Source organism: Micropterus dolomieu, linkage group LG03 (assembly GCF_021292245.1).
Source record: "Micropterus dolomieu isolate WLL.071019.BEF.003 ecotype Adirondacks linkage group LG03, ASM2129224v1, whole genome shotgun sequence".
In the NCBI taxonomy this organism is placed as follows: domain Eukaryota; kingdom Metazoa; phylum Chordata; class Actinopteri; order Centrarchiformes; family Centrarchidae; genus Micropterus; species Micropterus dolomieu.
The window spans coordinates 9,281,204-9,300,457 of record NC_060152.1 but is presented as its reverse complement, the minus strand read 5'-3'; the positions used below and the strand labels follow the sequence as shown (position 1 = coordinate 9,300,457).

Here is a 19,254-nt window from a genome sequence, read left to right as displayed (position 1 = left end):
CCAGACCACACTTCTTTTCCACCTCCTCCTCCTGCTTTTCCCCTTCCTGAGATCTTTTTTTGGGGGGAACTGCAAGAGGCTCATTTTAGGGGGAGGTTGTGGACAGGAAGAAAGGGAATTTGAAGGGGAAGTCTGTGTGTTTTGTTGAGGGGCTCACTGGAGGACAGAAGTCGGTCTGTTTATAAGTGGCAGAGAAAGATTGCAAATGTTTCTACATTATTCCATACAGTCTTGAAATGAGGATTGTTAGTGTTCAATAGATACTTTAATATCTCACATTTAAAAGGATGGGACTTCAGTGTTTCTCAGCTGTTTGTGAATAAAAATGTAGACTTGTTTTTACTCTTATGTTTAAGAGACAAAGTTTTAACAGCATAGACTACGCCAATACATAATCAGACATGAGCTGTCTCTTTGCTAAAATAAGCTATTCTTGGGACAGTTTCTTGTATGGAAAATAGTCTCCATGAACCTGTATGCAGCCAGGGATGAGGGCTGTCCAGAGAAATAGAAAGGGCTGGAAAGACCTGTTGATGTTCAACGTTGTGAGCATCACAATTGAAATGTTACCTCCATTGTTTCAGGGTGGTGACTGAGATGTCAGCAGATACCTCAGAACCTCTGCAAATGAACCTGCATTGCTAATATACACTTTATCTGATTTGGGCAGACAAATGCAAGAAAGACATTCTCGTTAAGACGTTGACATGACTGTTGCAGTAATGAGTATTACCTTCTTTTGGTTCTAATAATTGTTTTAAGAGTATATGTAAACTCTTAGAGTGACAGAGCAGTCATCCTGCCCAAGTCAACATAAAAAGTCAACAACCCTGGCCCCCATCCACTGTTTCAGTCAGGCTGGGCTAGCAAAACTCTGAGGACAGAAGGCTCCATTTAACCTGCCCGAGTAGAATCTCCTGGTCAGTTTAAAAGAGCTAGTACTTTGTGTGTGTGGGGGGATGTGTGTGTGTGGGGGTGTGTGTGTGTGTCCATCCATCACCTACCTGTAAGACTGTTGTGCCATCTCAGCTTCTCAGTACAGAGGATTCTTAACTCCCTCCCCCCCCCCCCCCCCTTTTCACTTTTGCTCGCTGAAAACATTTCTGTCTTGTACTCTCATTCGCTGTCTTCTTTCTCACATGTGCACTGTGCCTCAAGCCTCCTGAGGGGGATTTCAACATTTTTGCATGTTGTTGTGACTGACCAGGCGCTCGTCAGCCTGTCAGTATGTGGCTGCCTGCTGGTGTTTATCTGAGGCAGAGAGTGGCATTGACTCCCATGGGTGCCAGATGCAACACTCTTGAGGTTGGTGAGGGGAACAGGGGGGAGGTTACTGTGTGTGACGTGCATCAATCCTTTCTCTGCCAGCCATCAGACTTTCTGTGTATATGTGTGCGTGTGTGTCTAGGTTCTGCCTGCTGTGACTGACGCCATTGTGCCTCGCCACTGAGCACTCGCCCTGTTCCCACAACTCGGCCTCTCTGGATTAGAAACACAACAGCTGTATTGTGTGTATTGGTGTGTGGGCCTGTGGTATATGCGTGGACATACGAACCCGCTAACATCGTGGACGTTTGTGTACTGGGGGTATGTGGCAGAGGGGGTTAGCAGGGACTGTATGTCAGCCTAGCTTCTCACTATCCAGTTAGTCTGGTTTCCAGCCCGCAGCGTGTTGTGCAGAGTGAAACAAATTCACAATTGCTGAGATGTTTCTGCAAAAATATTTAGATGCTAAAACCTCTCACACTTAGCTTTGTTTACAATTAATTAACTAAATTCAATCCTTGTGCTTGCTACACTTTCCATTATTGTTGTTAGTGTACATACCATAGATTTGTGAGTTATGTGACTCTATTTGGTCCTGATGTGACTACTGAAGAATGGATCAAGTCTTAGTGAGACTTTCAAACTATTTGTAATATTAGTGTTCCATAGTGCACAATACCGCTGCACTTGGATCAAATTGAACAAATTCAGAAAAATGCATTAATAAACTGCCCAACAGGGGGGTGTGTGTGTGTGTGTGTGTGTGTGTGTGTACGCATGTTGGAAGATTGAGGTCTGCTTAATGCTAAAGGTGCCAGCAACTCTTCACCTAGTTAGTTGGCATAAAAAACTGATCCTCCAGAAAAAAGTGACAGAATATGTCCAAAAGTAGGGTTGCCAGCTTAACCACACAAGCGACACACAAAATCAGCCCAGTGCACAAGTAGCAAACTGAAGCTGTGTATTCAGCAAATAAATTGGCACAACTATGAGTTTTTGGAGCATATTGGGCATGCTGTTGGACAGCGGGAATGTGGATTATGTTGCAGGACTCGTAGGAGTAGTTTGAGAACTTTATATGGATGCTTTTGATAGTGTATTTCTGCCATGAAACCATGTTACTCTTGGAGTACAGTGTATATGACAAAAATTCAAGATGGCCACATAATCGCGGCTGTTCTCTGAAAGTACAAGCATTTAAGAGCCATCTTTCAAGCCGGCAGGGTTAAAGCTTATTAAAGCATAGATTTTAGCTGTCATAATTTTATTACAATATTACTATTGTTAATACAGCTTTACTGGAAAATACTGTATTTGGAAAATATAGAAAAATAAAGAAACAGTTATTCCAAATATTAAGTGGAGCACATAACTAACACAGTTTCATGAATATTTACATGGATTACTTATGATATGATTGTGCCTCTCTCATTAAGTGATAATTCCTTTCTAAGGGGAAAACCCACACTTGCTTTTAAGCCTGAGATGTTTTTATTTTTAGAACCACACCCTGTAACAGGGATTTTTCAGTGGCAGTAAAAGAAATATAAATATAGAATTTTAACTTAAAGAGAAAACCTCAGACTGTTGCTGAAAGAATCGTAAAATGCGTATCTTTATTTAACAACATCTAAAGGGTAACAAGGACGCTGAAGCTACTCTTTCAGCAGGATGCAATAGGCCCAAGGCTTGCGTGGCAATTTCCATCAACACCATGAGACAGACTTGTTGCAGTTTCACAGAAATACACTAATGGAGTTAATTGTATTCATGATCAAGAAGGTTTATCCCTCCTTTTTCGCTTCTCACCGTCCAAATGTACATGCTCAGGAAACGAGACTTACTTAGACAGGGGGAGGATTAAATCTACTCCCCTCTGTTTGTTAAAACATGTCCTTCCTGTAATTATCTGAAAGCGCAAAAACACACACACACACACACACACACACTCATTGCAGCATTTTTCAACTTAACCAGGGGAGGATTCCTTGAACCCTTACACTCGCTGTTCAAAGAGTCAGTAAGCCTTTGATGTGTCTGTGTAGATTTGTGGCTGAATTTTCACTATTTGTCATAGCTAACTATAATGCGTCACCTACCAAGAGCAGAGGTCATTGTATCCCCTGACATGTTCTCTCATAGTATTCTGTGTTTAGTGTTGCAGACTTCGGATGTTCCTGTAAACTCATGCAGTGTTAGGGATTGTACAACATCCCACACCCCCTAACAAGCCCAGAGAAAGGCCATTTTGACAGACAAGCTCGTAGTCATCACGAGACAGTAACATTGCTTACATGTACACGAACATGCAGTTTTCAGTAAACCCGTTGCCTAAATTTGTAGAATGCTTGAGTTAAACCTCCCTCTGTTACCCCCTTGCTCCCGCCTGTGGACAAGCACATTTGTTTTGTCTGTTGGTGGAGGGAACAGAGACGCACAGTTCCCAAGAAGGGTAGATGGGAGGGAGGTATCTGACGTGTTGCTGAGTGATCAGGATCGAATCGGCTATTCAGAAAATGCAGCAAAACACATCTGTGTGACATGCAGGGTTGATTTTCAACATCACAGCGTGCTGTCTGCCATGTGCGTGATATTGTGAGGTCCCATCTGTGTTTACAGCTTGCAGTAATCACTGTAGATGAATGCTGAGATCAGAGTGAATTTTCTTATGTTGCAGGTTGCACCAGTGGCTGCTATATGCTGGTTTGAAAAAATTAGAGATGCACCGATTGTAATTTTCTTGGCCGTTTCGGAGATATCGAGATAGATATATCAATTTTTTCTTTTTTTAATTTTAATATCTGACCTGCAGAATCCCATTTTGTTGTAATTATATCATATATAATTGTCTGTTTGTCTTTATTTATTATGATCCGCATTAACACCAGCATAAGCATTGGCTATTCTCTTTGGGGTCCAGTCAACTGTATGTTAGTAATATAACATAGATGACTATTAAATAACTTTTACATTTTCTCCAAAACTGCACCAGGTTACAGGACCTTTTCTCATTCCAACACATTTCAAAATCAAAAAGTGCTTCAGGTTAGGCTACTTGACAGAGATTTTTTGTACAAACGCACAGCTCACGGTTTCCCACATAATGACGGAGATGGGGGTATATTTGTATGTTTTATATGAAAATATTTAAAAGAATACATTACCCTATTTCTAGTGGGTTATTTTTTATCGCGCCATTTTAATTCTTCTCAATTCTCCTCCACACACACTTAATCTGTCTCTCTCTGTTTCTCTCTCCCATTCTCTGTCTTCTCCGTGATTCCGTATATATATCTTGTAACACAATACCAGATACTGTCTGTCTCTCTCTGTTTCAAAATATGCGTTGGTGACCGTTAATATACAAGTAAAGTCTCTGTGAGGGGAAACATGGCTGGTTTTGGCCTTACAGGTATTACAAATTGCGAGTTGTCTATACTCGAAGTTAAGAGCTCCCATGCTGACGACCATGTTTTTGTGTGTGTGTGTGTGTGTGTGTGTGTGTGTGCTTGTGACGTGAAACAAAGCGCAGCATTTGTGTAAATCTGACCGGCACAGGATCGAATATGTGAGACTGATCTGCACCGGTCACCGATCATGGCAGATTAAGCTGAAAACCGGCTGATTCTAGTCACCAGCTGATCGATCAGCGCATCTCTGAAGAAAATCAAACTGTTCTACATGAACGAAAAATCCTCCAACTTCTTTTTGGGTCTCATGTCTTTTCTACAAGTCATAACAGCACAAGTCATGTTCAATAAAATTTAAACCTATTAAATTTCTGTAACATTTCACCACATGGAGAAACATTGGCCCTACAGCTTCTTTACAACCACTAGCAGGAACATCACAATATCTCAAAGCATTTCTGCATGCGACATAATTACCCAGAGGTCTGTTCTAATTGCAAGAAGCCAAAGAATGCTGAGGCAGGCTAGCCAAATATCATGGTGACGGGCCCAGTGTTTGGTTTAAACCCACACAACGTTTTTGTTTTGATGCCTGTTGGCATCTTGCCATATACCCACCAGCCGCACACAAGTCATGACTGTGGGCGGTGGGTTAGTCTGTGCGATCAGGCAGTTTCAGAGGTTTAGCCTTTGAAGATTACGCTGTCACATCAGCAAGCACGTGCGCTTGTGTTTGTGTAATATGGGAAATATTAACCCATTTTGTGTGTGTGTGTGTGTGTGTGTGTGTGTGTGTGTGTGTGTGTGTGTAAATTACTACTGTGTGGGTTTCATACTGAAACTAAACCAACTGGCTGCATCTGTTTTGTGTAAGTGTGCAAGTGGGTGGAATACCAAAACTTAAACGTGTCTGTGGTATGTTTTTACCTTTTTCTTTCATTGTAAGATCTTGTCATTACTGCTATAGTTCATCTACTACTGAATCCCGAAGCGTGGACTCAAGGATGTTCCGCTGTGTGTTTCTCTGCCTGTGGTGGCTCTGTGACTCATGCTGAAAGGAAGCCAGGTCTGAGAGGCAGATGAAAGCCGGAAAACGCCAACCCTGCCCACCCTCTAATCCACCCACCTCCCTATTATCCTCCTTCTACTGGATGACTTCACCAAGACCATGATAATACAGCAAAAAATGCTCTCAGTAAAGAAAGAACCTCTTAAAGTTTGTTTCAATGACTTCTTGAGTGACATCTGTCCTAAAATTGACTGAATTAGGACACATTTTAATCTGTGGTAGACTGGCTTATTTATGTAGCCTTAATTTACTAGAATATCTGTCTTCCTTCTTTTGTCACTCTTGTGTGTGTGAAATTGGGATTACCTCACAAGTTTCACTGAGGGCCCCGAAGGAATTACCATAACAAACGCATAGTTTTGTGAAGGAGGGACAGCCGTGGCAGGAATTCCAGACTTTCCTCTCTTTTTCATCATTTTATCCCAGCAGGCACTTTGAAACGCGAGGCCTCCACCCTCTGTCAACCCTGTTAACCCACAGTCCACAGCCCACCAGATGAGAAACAGAGAAAACGGTGTTGCTCAAATTGTCTGCTGTTTCTGTACTGTTGTCGTAGAGATTTTTATGAACTTCCCCTCAGCGGGGCCCTTAACCTCAACATCACCCACACATATGAGCCTATGAGTCAAATTGTAATGAATCACACTTAGCTATGACTTATTTATCAATGACACATTTGGGGCAGTTTTTTTGATAGACGTACTGTGTAGGCAGAATGATACAGAGGGACAAGCAAAATCTCATCTAGATTTTTGTCAAGATGGCTATTGCATAGCTACGGAAGCCCTAAGCGGCCATCCATTCAAATATTTTGTTTAGGCCTACTCCGTTTTCCCATGATAACTGGATAATTAGCTTGTGATCTCGAGATAACGACTGTTGTTTTTCTCCTTATAACGGGATTATTTTCTCGAGATAACAAAACAGGGGTCGGCAGGAACGTTTCTCAACTGTAATTTCAGAGTGATTTTCAATGTCGCTGGTTAGCTCAGTTGGTAGAGCTTAGGACTCATAGGCTACATTCAGACTGCAGGCCAATGTGACCCAAATCCGATGTTTTCATGACAGTGTGAACAGGCCCAGTCACATGGATTCTGATCTTTTCCAGTTCCATTTGGGCCACTTCCATATATGTATATTTTTAAATGCGACCTGTCTGGACACTCATCAATCACTCACACACGCATTTGATGCGACTTTGATGTCACTCTAGAGCAGCTGTTCTGCTGTAGATGGAGCCGCGCTGAACGAAAAAGCTCCACAAAAAGCCATAATTAAAGACGTGGCTCTCTTCCTCCTCTACCTCGCTATCATCTGCTCACAAATTCCCTTTCTTACACCTGAAATCCACCAGACCGCAAGCTCTCTTCTGAGTTACGTGCATGCTACTTGTCTGAGTGGACTCAGTAGGGGGAGAGAGACAGGGAGGGAGTGAGTTGTGGGGTAGTTGCGTTGTACAGCGCCAGAAACCGTAAAGAAAAGAACAGAAAGTTGTGAACACTTGTCATAATTCGGGAGAAATGTGACCCGTGAGAGGACAATGAAATAGTCCCGTGAGCTAACGGGAGTCTCCCGTGAGCGGGGTCCGAAATTAACTTTTTGGCTCACCTGCCACGGGGACTGGTAGATGAAAAAATCCACCAGCCAAGCATATTTTTTGCCGGCCAAATCACATATACATTAAGTTCAGTACATTTAATTGATATGGTATTTTTAATGAATAAGTGTACATAGAAGTCAAAACAGAGCAACAAATAGTAAGACATGGAAGAGGTGGAACTAGCGCTCATAACAGTACATTTGAAGGTTTTGTAAAACTATCAGAACTTAAACCTCATAGTCATCCGACGACCCACAAACTTACAAAAACGAACTAACAAAATATATTTATATCTTTAGTTTTCTTCCTCTTTATCCTGTTTTTCTTCCTCATCCTCCATTTTTGCCCATATATTTTGCTGTAGAGCTGATCTTTCCCAGCAGTTTTTTGAAAATGTATTCATTTATAAAAATAAAAAAAAAACAGCCAGGGCGGCCAGGACAGGACGTGAAAACAGGACATGTCCTGGGAAAACAGGACTGATGGTCACCCTACCATAGCTTCATATAAAATGTTAGTCTAGCAAACATTACAGGAGGAAAAACAGTTTCACTTACTCGCACATCCACTCGAAGTCAGAAAGTGGCCTGGCCTTCTTGAAATGGCATGTACAGTCCTAAACAGTAGCTTCATCTTCTGGCTGGTCTGCTCTGACATTGCCATTAGCGCTGTCACAGAAGTTTTCGAGAGTAGAGGCTCAGATTGAGCCAGAGACACAGACACGCAGGCAATGTGACACTTACTGTGTTCATGGTCACGAATGTTCTCAAGTTTCATTGTTTTATTTCCGATGACAAATTAGTTGTTTCTGTTTTTATCTTTAGCATACTGGCGACACACAGAACAACTCATCACGACCGCGTCAGAATCATATTGTAGCCAGCCTCTTGAAACTCCGTTCTCTCCAAACCTCCATTTCTCACAAAACTTTCTTTTTTTATGTAATTCGTCCCCCTTTTCGTCTGTGGGTTTTCATTTTAAAGGTTGGCTCACTCCTGGTAAATGTCGCCACATAACAGCTAATAAGCGGCAGCTAGCTGCAGATCGGTGACTTTGCAGTTCGTACCGCGCTTTCTCCTTTCCACAAGCACTTGCGTGGCCGACGTTGCTATGCAACCATGAACAGAGGCGCGCTTGGAAAAACGGGCGGCCGGGCGCGTCTCAGTGTAAAAGTGTAAGTGAATGTCGTGATATTACTGATCATGGAAAGATTTTGCAGCGGTGCTGATGAATACATTGTAGGGAAAACACTGATTATTACATTACTATTTTGGTATGAACATTCACCCGCCAGTGTGGCGGATAGCCTTTTGAAATTTACTCGCCAAACGGAAAATCTACCCGCATTTGGCGCTTGGCGGTTGTTAATTTCGGACCCTGCCCGTGAGCTTTCAGGCCACGGACAGTTCACACTTGAGTCTGATATGGGCCACATTTAAACAGTAATGTGAACTGTCAAACAAAACAAATCACTTCTGGGGGAAAAATTGGAATTGAGCATTAAGGCCTGCAGAAAAATGGGAAATGTGTGATTGGATTCCCCTGAATCTCTTCATAACAACTTTGTTGAAGAGGATGATAAAACAAGAAAAGTATCATGTTATCACGTGAAAACAACAGTTGTATCTCGAGATCACAAGATGGTTATCCCTTTATCACGGCAAAATGGGGTAAAAATAATATTTGAATGGATGGCCGTTCAGGGCTTCCGTACATAACAATAGCAAAATGCATAATACCATAAGTTTAATCCAAACATTTTATTGGCATGTCAGCAAAGCAATTTGTTTTGTCATGTGTGATGTAGAAGGCACAGCCTCAGCAGTCCCAAAAATAGTACTGATATGAGTGTGGCATTATATTGAACAGAACTCGCTTTTTGGATCAAAGTGACTCATGTCTTAGAAATCTCAGGTTTTTGTGTGAGTGTGTGTGCATGCAGAGTGATACCATTTTTTTTAGAACACGTGATCGTTCAACACATGTTCGGTCATGAGTAGCACTAGACAAATAAGATGCATACATGGATGGATGGATGGATGGATATTACGTCTGCACAAACCGGAGTAATGCACATGTAAATTTCTGCCACAGTGTTCTTTCTCTGTTCTTGTATAACTTGCATTTGTTTATTCCATATTTATATATTTATACATCTGTTTATGTCAACGTCTAGCACCTTATCACCAAATTAAATTCCTTGTATGTGTAAAACTCTACTTTGCAATAAAACTCCTTCTGATTCTACTGATTAGGGCTGGGCACGTTAAGGCGTTATTAGCGTGTTAATTCATTAATTAATTAACGCTGACAATTATTTTATCGCACGTTAATTCAGTTTGGCTCTGAATACACATACAGTCAAATCATGGGTAACAGGAGGGGTGGGATGTTGATCAGCGTGCAAATCACCCACCCAAACAAGCAGTGGAGCTTCGGCAGACTACGTTGGATGCAGCGTGTGGGAGAAGTAGGCTAGATAAAAGCAAGACAAGCCATCAAATGACATAGCGAAGTGGATAGCTCTACACTGCATACTGATTAGTATTGGGGAAGATGTCGATATTAGGAACGTTCTTAAAATCACAACCTAGTCGCTTGGCCCCGCGGGGTTGCTCTTTGCTCCGATGATCAGACAGACAGTGGTCCGCGAGTAAACGGCAGGCGCTCTATGGAGAGTAAACACGGCAACGGCTTCTGTGCGCTACGCAACTTAAGTAAAATTATAGGCCACATTACCTGATAGGCCTACATCTAGTTTTGCGGGGATGCTCTGCCATGTGAATACCCTCCTGTTGATATCCTATTTAGTAAATTGCAATAGATTCTGGAAACTCACAAACAGCGAGGATCAGGGTCATATACAAAAAGTTCAAGACAATTCAACTTCTGCAGCTGGCGGGCGTGTGCGTGAGGCGACCCCTTCACCGCACCAAACAGGGAAACTACTGAACATAGACTGTTTATGCTGGTCCCTGATGATAAAAGAAAAATGTTTCTGCTGATACCTGCTCAGAAAAAACCCCCAAGAAAACAGATTTATATATGTTATGACGTTATGATCGTGGTTCTGGACTCTATCTAGTTTTAACAAGCTATAAAAGGTAATGCCCTGGCAGTGGCAAATAGCTTTGGTTTTATATTTGATTGAATGCGCATCGTGCTTAAGACTCTGAGTGCGACTCATTGTGCTTACGACTCTGTGTGTGTGCCGCTGCCCAGCAAAAGTACTTCTTAAATGACGCATAGATGAAATAGAGTACTAAAATCATCGTTCGCTGCAGCCCTAATGTGATAGTAAACCACTAGCAGTGTAGTTGAAAGACAGAGAAATAGTACAGTACCCTTTTAAACAGTCTGCATCATTTAGTTCTAACTTTTTTTGTATAATTTTATATTATATTGCACATTGTTTTGGGAAGGATACTTCAAATTTGGGTTATAAATTGTGCGTACAAATATCTATTCATTCAACATAATTAAACATATCAGTCAATTTTTAACTGTAAAATTCACTGGAAATTTTAAAATGTTACACTTGAGTTAAAAAAGCAATGTATATTAAATAAACAAACTGATAGAGAGCAATACAGTTATCTGTGATAAGTCAGTATCTGTTGATGTATTTTGTTCAATATAACATTCCTGCTCACAGTGTGCATACATTCAGCGCATCCTCACCCAGAATGACCCAAATCTGATCTACACTTAAGTTTTATTTCCTTTAATCCTCCCCTTTTTGTTCTCCTCTCAGGAGCCGTTGGGGCCCAGTCCCTGTTCTCCATGCCACGGCGGCCTGCCTATGGCACCATGGGGAAGCCCATCAAGCTGCTGGCCAACTGCTTCCAGGTGGAAATCCCCAAGATAGATGTCTATCTCTATGAGGTGGACATCAAGCCTGACAAGTGCCCACGGCGAGTCAACAGGTAGGCTTGGCCCTCTGAACACTGTCTTTAAAACTTGTGCTACATCTTTCTCAGATACAGTATTTACATCTAGATTAAGGCAACTATTAACTGATATCTAATGTAGAACATCTTGCAGTGAGTAATTACACAGTCGTGTCAAAGGATAAATAGCTATTGATGGACATTTTATTTAGATTGAATCTATGACCTTTTGATTCTGAGGTGGTCTCACTTGATTTATTTGATGTTAATTGTTGATTTGACAGTTGTAACATTATTAATGAAGTCTCAAACATGTCAGCATTTTTCTACATACAGTATAACTGAAACTCAGTTTGTGTGTGTGTGTGTGTGTGTGTGTGTGTGTTGTGCAGGGAGGTGGTTGACTCTATGGTGCAGCATTTTAAGGTGACAATCTTTGGGGATCGCAGGCCAGTATATGATGGAAAGAAGAGCTTGTACACAGCCAACCCACTGCCTGTGGCACCTGCAGGGGTGAGCTGGAAAAAAGACACACATGAAAACACACACATTTTTCTTCATTGCAACCTGAATGTAAACCATGTGTGATATCTAGTGAGAATACTTACAGACACACAATCTCAGCAGCTCACCATTACCTGAACCAAAAATGACAAAGTGTATGCATACACAAAATTGACACCTGCCCTCACTAAATGCGCTCTGCCTTGATCTAACCTTCTTTGTTTCCCCACTCAGGTGGACCTGGATGTCACTCTACCAGGTGAGGGAGGTAAAGATCGGCCCTTCAAAGTTTCCATCAAGTTTGTATCTCTGGTCAGCTGGCACATGCTACACGAGGTGCTCACTGGTCGCAGCATGCCTGAGCCACTGGAGCTGGACAAGCCCATCAGCACCAACCCTGTGCATGCAGTGGATGTGGTGCTGCGACACCTGCCCTCCATGAAGTGAGCTGAAGATTTTATGCTACCTGTTTTTTGAAAAAGGTTCAGACTTATGGGTTTACTTCTGGGACAGCTGGAGATCTAAATAGATCATTAATTAAAAGAGTGTTCTTATACAGTAGACTCAGCCAGTTTGAGTCCAGCACGGACCATTGCCTAAGGTGCAAGGCCCTGAACCCCTAACTGCTCACCTGCTGGGTTAAGTGCAGAGGATTAACAAATTTCCCCTCAGAGTTGAATGAAGTATAATAAATAAATAAATAAGGAGACAGCACATTTACCCTTGCTAAATCTCCCAACCTTTATCTTCAGTCAGCATACATAGAGGCAAAACACAGAGATAAACATTAGAATTTTTTTCCCCCTCTGATACTGATAGTAAATGTTATATATTATATTAGTTTTGTCACAGTGGCACCAATATCAGTACTCTGATCCCAACGGAAATAAAAGAAAGCTTAAATGTGCTCTCACGAGGCGTAATATTTGACCTCAAACCATCTTCCACTCTATCACTTTCCTAAGCCCCAGCAAAGCACTGTCCAGCTCAACACAATATCACCACTGCATTTAATTAAAATCATTTTCAAAGCATTATTAAAAAATGGGTATCGACACCTTTCATTGAGCTCTGTCCACAGCCCCCACGGGCCCTGTACTGGCAACGGCATCATGACACATTGTCGGTCCAGGATTCACCAAGACATGTGCAATTATTAATGTGTCTCCTGGGTAAAGTAAAATGTCGACGGGTCCAGGCAGTGTCACCACCCTCTCATTTCACTGAGTTTCAGGCCATATTGAATAGCAGCTGTATAAACACATATTGACCTACATTATAAATTCAGGATGTGTGAACTAAATCTTACATTTCCTGTCATCTCCTGCACCCTTTCCTTCTTGCCCCTTACTTGTTCTCCTCTTTTTCATCTTGTCCTTTTTTCGTGACCTTTGATTGTTTTTACCTCCTGTTATATTTATTCCTTCAATCTCTTTGCTCTTTTCTTATAATTGCTACTTTTCTTCATCTAGGTACACTCCAGTGGGTCGATCCTTTTTCTCGGCTCCAGAAGACTATGACCATCCCCTGGGAGGTGGGAGGGAGGTTTGGTTTGGCTTCCATCAATCTGTGCGCCCTGCCATGTGGAAGATGATGCTTAACATTGATGGTGAGAACCAAATTCCACCTTGCATTTATTTTGCTCCAATTGCACCTCAGGGCTATATGGCCTCACATCTACAACAATGTAAATGCTGTTTTTATTGCTAACACAGTAAGAACTCTGGCTGATACTGCTGTCCATATTTCAAAATATTCAAATACAAAGATTTGATCTTTCTTTTAAAAAAGAAAAATTCAGTTGTCTTCTTTTGTGCAGGCGCACAGAATTTGTTTTCTCTGTGCCTCTTTCACAGCAAGGGAAATGAGATTTTAATAATTAAACAGATAGATTACAGTAGACTGACATTGAGCCCCCATGATACAGGCTATTTTTAGTGATTTGTGCATGATCAATTTACTTTCACTGATGTTATGTTTGAGGAAATGTAATAGCTGTATTTAACATAAATCTAACTTGACAATGTCATGCTCATGAGAAAGCTCTTTCACTGGAGCTGAATGAGGTCTGCAAGATATACTCAAGGCTTTTTCCTCATCGTGGAGGCTGAAACTGTTGTGCTGTGCTGTGGAACAAAATATTTTTTTTATGAAGTGGAACACTTCCCATGGCCCAGAGAGAGCATGCAAATTTCTTTTCTAACAATAGATGTCGTCATATCGCACAGCCCTAGCGTCGCTCCTGCTCAACTCACTACTTCTCAGAAAGGAGCCAGTTCTGCTTCCTGAGAAACAGTTTTTTGTAAATGAATGGAATAGTTGAAGATGTAGTTTGGTAATTGGCTTTAGCACTGGACTCTTGTCAGTAGAGAAACTCTGTTTGAAGACCTGAAATAGTGAGCTACAATTTCAGTCCATTATTATTTGTAGAAAATAAGTGCCACTAAGGATGGTGGAGAATGCAGGAGACTGCGGGAGGTTGCTTGAGACCAACGAACTTGGAGAAAGTTGGGTTCTTGGCTGGATGGGAACGGACTAGTCGGTTGCTGTGGAAACAGAGGGCAGCTAGTTTGTGTGTGTGTGTGTGTGTGTTTGTTTGTGTGGCTGTGCCTGCGTGAGTGAGACGGGTGGGTGTTGCTGGGGTCAGGAGGTTAACCGTGTGGAGCATTTCCTTGAGACAGCTTTTGTTTTGCTCCAAGTGCTTGAAGCCTCCATCTGTATTTGAATCTTTCCCTCCCTACTCTCTTTTGTTTCATTTTCCCGCCCTCTCATCCTTGGAAACCGGTCAAGTCAATTGGTCGACTGAAGTCTCTTGTTAGCTGTCCAGCAAGAAAGTAGTGTTTTGCAAAGCATTTGTTTTCTAACTCGTCCGTATTGCATTGTATATTGGCAAAGCAAAATATTATGCCTGTTCGAATACATGCGCATAAAGGCAACAAACCCTGCTTCCCACACTCTGTGTAATGTGTTAAATATACCAAATCATCAATCAACAAATTTAGGTTGTCCCTGGTAGAATTATACCTGATGCTTTTCTTTCAGTTACTTATTTAAATTAATTGTTATTATTCCAGCTCTCGTGGCTGTGCTGTGTTCCTTATTTAGGGTGCTGGACTGTTTCTTGTTTTCATTTTTCTTTTAGTAGTCATACTATGTCAGCTGTTTATTGCTGCTGTTCGGCTGGTTGTCTTTTACTATTATTATTATTTTTATTGTTTGTTTTTGTTTGTTTGTTTGTTGTTGTTTTTCTCCTCCCCAAGCCCCCTCTCTGTTCTATTGCAGGTTTCATTGCTTTCTGCAACTGGTGTTTCCCACTGCTTTTCCCTGTTGTCCCCACCTTCCATTCCCCTTCTCTTACAGGTCTTGTCCTTTCTCTGTGCTGTCTGTTTGTGCCCCCTGTCCGACCCGGTGACAAATCAATACATAATTAAATAAATAATAAAACAGACAAAGGAGTATATTAATACTCTCTTGTTAAAGTAAAATCTGTCTGGCACAATATGGTATCCAGGTCATGATACTCTATACCAGGCTGCTGGGCAGGACAGGTTTAAAATAAATAAATAAATAAATAAATAAAAATATACCAAATCATTGTAATCATAGAGAAATGAGACCATTAAATTTCACATTTGCATGAATGACTCATAATGCTTCCAATCACACAGAAGTTAAATGACAATGCGTGGGGAAGACAATTAGGTGTGATGTCACTTTCTACTAGTGGTGAAAGGCTCTCACGTCTCTCAGTGCAAACCAGAGGTGTAAGAGAATGTGTGTACAATTCGGTCATCTGCCGTCTTGTTAGGCATCTTGTTAGGATGTGCGCTTGCAGAGCAAAGGGAACTTTGTGCTGCTTGAATTGCACTATCCGTGTCAAATGAGTGATACATTTATTTAGCATAGTGGGCTGACTACATAAACATTATGTGATAAGCTTCTACAAGGGCTTCATAATAGCTACAATGTGTGTCCCTGTGTCACTTTGTTGTGTGAAAACTCCAAAAGCAGGTACCATTTTGAACATATAGCTTACATTTCTGTTCGGTTTCCATTTTCAGGCATGCACCCATCATGTATACCATCCAATTTAAACTGTGATGTAACTGCAGCCAGTGGTATAACAGTGTTGCTTTATAGACTTTCAAGTTCAGTGAGTGTTATATCTGGGCTGCCAGCTCTCACGCATTGATCATGAGGCTCACTCTCTCACACCACACGACCACTGTTTAACACAGTGAAAAAATCTTTTTTAAAACTGATAACATTAATCACCTTTGCCCCACTGATTGAGTCGCAGACAGTTTGTGACTAGAGTGGTTTATTGTTACTGGTAGAATTGTGTGATAGAAAAAAGTGTTGCCAATAACAGCAAGTTGTCTTTTGGTTTTAAAATATGAAAGTTAAGTTTGGATACATGAAGGTAAAAAAAATTATGTACCTATCTAAGCCATTAAATTGTGTGCCATAGAACTACCAGTCCTGTCTGATGCACATTTACCACTTTTCTGACAGAATGATTAAACTAAGCATTTTTTCAGGGGGAGGCCCCCCAAACCCCAAATGTCATATCCTTGAGATGAAAATTTGAAAAATTAAATCTCCAAAAGCACCCATTTACAATTTATATAATTCAGTCATACCTGCTCATATATTTAACCCTCCATATTCTCCTGAGGGTCCCATTTTTCAATGCCACTTCGCCCCTATCCTTATGACCACATTTAAATGATTCCATGAATTCACTACAATGCAGGAAAACGGTCTCTGAAATTAACAATTTTCTGGAGAGAGATCTCCAGATACCCTGATTATTAGGTTTGGTCTCCCGATTTAGGTTATAATGCCTGGAGGTCCAGAAAGTATGCTGATCAACCATACTTATTTGTCGTTGACCATGATTATTGATATGGCTTTTCATCTATACATATTTCAAAATTGTAATTTGGCTACTGAACTGAACAAAATTCCTGGGGGTTGAGGAGTGAAGGCCCCCAACCCCTGAGGTATACTCTTAGACTGCAACTTCAGCGATGCAGAATCTCATTCCAAACTAAATTGAAAAGTTGGCAGCCCTGGTTATAATATATTGTTGTTGTTGTTGTTGTTTTTGTGTCTTAAATTACTTGTCCTTGCTTTATATTGCAGTGTCTGCCACCGCCTTCTACAAGGCCCAGCCAGTCATCCAGTTCATGTGTGAAGTGCTGGACATCCACAACATAGACGAGCAGCCCCGCCCTCTCACAGACTCACACCGGGTCAAATTCACCAAAGAAATCAAAGGTGAAGATGGGGTGTAAAATGTGCCTGCATGTGAGAAAGAGTGTTAAATAAGACAAATATTATTTCATTATGTGTGGTCTAGAGTTTGAGCAGGAACAGTGAGAGCACACGTTGCAGCCGACACTTCCTTAATGCTGCTCCGACACTTTATTATTCACCAGGTTTGAAGGTGGAGGTGACACACTGTGGAACCATGCGGAGGAAGTACCGCGTCTGCAACGTGACCCGTCGGCCTGCCAGCCATCAAACGTGAGTCAGCCTCCAGGCAGGCGAGGGAACAGGACACTGGGCAGAGTGTGTGGATGGGGTGAGGGTGGGGAACACAGACCACAGAGGATGCGATCACCAATTCACCACCAAACAAACCAGATAATGGCTGACTCATCTGACAACCATGCATTCAACATTAGTCATAGTGAAGTAGCCGTTGTGTGGCTGCTGATCTTCAGTGTGTTTCATCCAGAGGAGAATACCTTGCCGTGCGTTATCCTTCACATGGCGTATTAATCCCCATATAACCATCAAAAAGGATGGTCCATACATATATGCCAACGTGCTTTTTATCAATAATGCTGTTCTCTTATAATACTAATTTAATGATATTTGTTCAGTGATTGCTACTCTCTTTTAAAGTGTTGTTAAAAGGTGCTATGGCTATATTTTATAGCGACTGACTTACATTCAGTTCAATCAGTCTAATTTGCTTTGCCTAAGTGGCAGTGTAGTTTTTGACATTTCTCTTTCTCTGCAGGTTCCCTCTACAGTTGGAAAATGGCCAGACTGTAGAGCGTACCGTAGCACAGTACTTCAGGGAGAAGTACAACCTGCAGCTTAAGTACCCACATTTGCCCTGTCTACAGGTGGGCCAGGAGCAAAAACACACCTACCTTCCCCTGGAGGTGAGAGAAAACAAGTTGCTATTCCTTATTTTTCAATTTAAACACAACTCCAAGTATTAAATCTGCAGTTTATGGTGTATTGGACAGCTCCCAGGTGTGCCTATATATAAAATGTAGAAATAACCTGTAGAAAAAGCTTAAGTATGCCCAGAAAATCATGACAAAAATATGATGAAAAATACATGTCACCACCTGTTGTTCAAACGTTTGCCTTTGTTTTCTTGCAGGTGTGTAACATTGTAGCTGGTCAAAGGTGCATAAAGAAACTGACAGATAATCAGACCTCCACTATGATCAAAGCCACAGCTCGCTCTGCACCTGACAGGCAGGAGGAGATCAGCAGGCTGGTGAGTTGATGAATCAGGAACTCACCTTTCACTTCATAGACACCATGTTTAATATACTATACATTCAAAGCTATGACACTTGCATACTTCATCAACTTTTTTGAATAAGCAGGCTCTTGAAAAAAGTAACAGTTGTTAAAATTGTTACATTTATATATATATATTTTTTTATTGATAGTAAACAATAGAGTGACTAATAGTTACAAATAGTATTGCATCGTATAATAGTGTGCATCATATACTTATCATACTGTCCTTTTTTCCACTGAAATGTGTCTAGTCGGCACACAGGCATTTTTTTTGTTATGTTGTACAGTGCTCCAAGCATGCACCATCATTCAGATGGTTAGGTGTAATTTATACTGTACATTGTTGACCGTTAGAACCATCGTTCAAGCTCTAACTTTAAAGGAGGTGGGTGTGGAAAGAGACGAGGCAAAATACTGCCTGGATTGCTAAATTCAGGGCAAAACACTCTCTGTACCTAGAAATGATCTCATATGCAGAAATCATAACTTATTATTTAGAATTTCTGAGCCTTTAACAAGTTACAGTGGGGGAAATAAGTATTTGACCCCTTGCTGATTTTGCAGGTTTGCCCACTTACAAAGAATGCAACAATCTACAATTTTAATCATATGTACATTCTAACAGTGAAAGACAGAATCCCAAAGAAAATTCCAGAAAATCACATCATATGAATTTATAACAATTGATAACCATCTGATGAGGAAAAACAAGTATTTGACCCCCTACCAAACAGCAAGTATTCTGGCTCCTACAAGCCAGTTAGTCTTTCTTTAAGACACAGCCCCAATCCCAACCAATTATCTACATCAAATACACCTGCCTCACCTCGTTACCTGTATAAAAGACACCTGTCAACACCCAAACAACCAGCATCCAACATCAGCACCATGGGCAAGACCAAAGAGCTTTCTACGGACATCAGGGACAAGATTGTTGATCTGCACAAGGCTGGGATG

At 41.3% G+C, this 19,254-nt stretch overlaps 1 protein-coding gene across 2 annotated transcripts in view; it reads left to right on the top strand.

Moving 5' to 3' along the window:
- LOC123967928 (protein argonaute-3) overlaps positions 1–19,254 on the top strand; it is a 40,958-nt gene that overhangs the window by 5,159 nt on the left and 16,545 nt on the right. For both annotated transcript variants that reach the window (XM_046044299.1, XM_046044298.1), the window contains exons 2-9: positions 11,100–11,271; positions 11,628–11,748; positions 11,974–12,182; positions 13,212–13,348; positions 16,888–17,022; positions 17,184–17,271; positions 17,774–17,921; positions 18,149–18,268. In XM_046044299.1, coding sequence (XP_045900255.1) covers positions 11,100–11,271; positions 11,628–11,748; positions 11,974–12,182; positions 13,212–13,348; positions 16,888–17,022; positions 17,184–17,271; positions 17,774–17,921; positions 18,149–18,268 — 1,130 coding nt within the window. The remainder of the gene's footprint in view (positions 1–11,099; positions 11,272–11,627; positions 11,749–11,973; positions 12,183–13,211; positions 13,349–16,887; positions 17,023–17,183; positions 17,272–17,773; positions 17,922–18,148; positions 18,269–19,254) is intronic.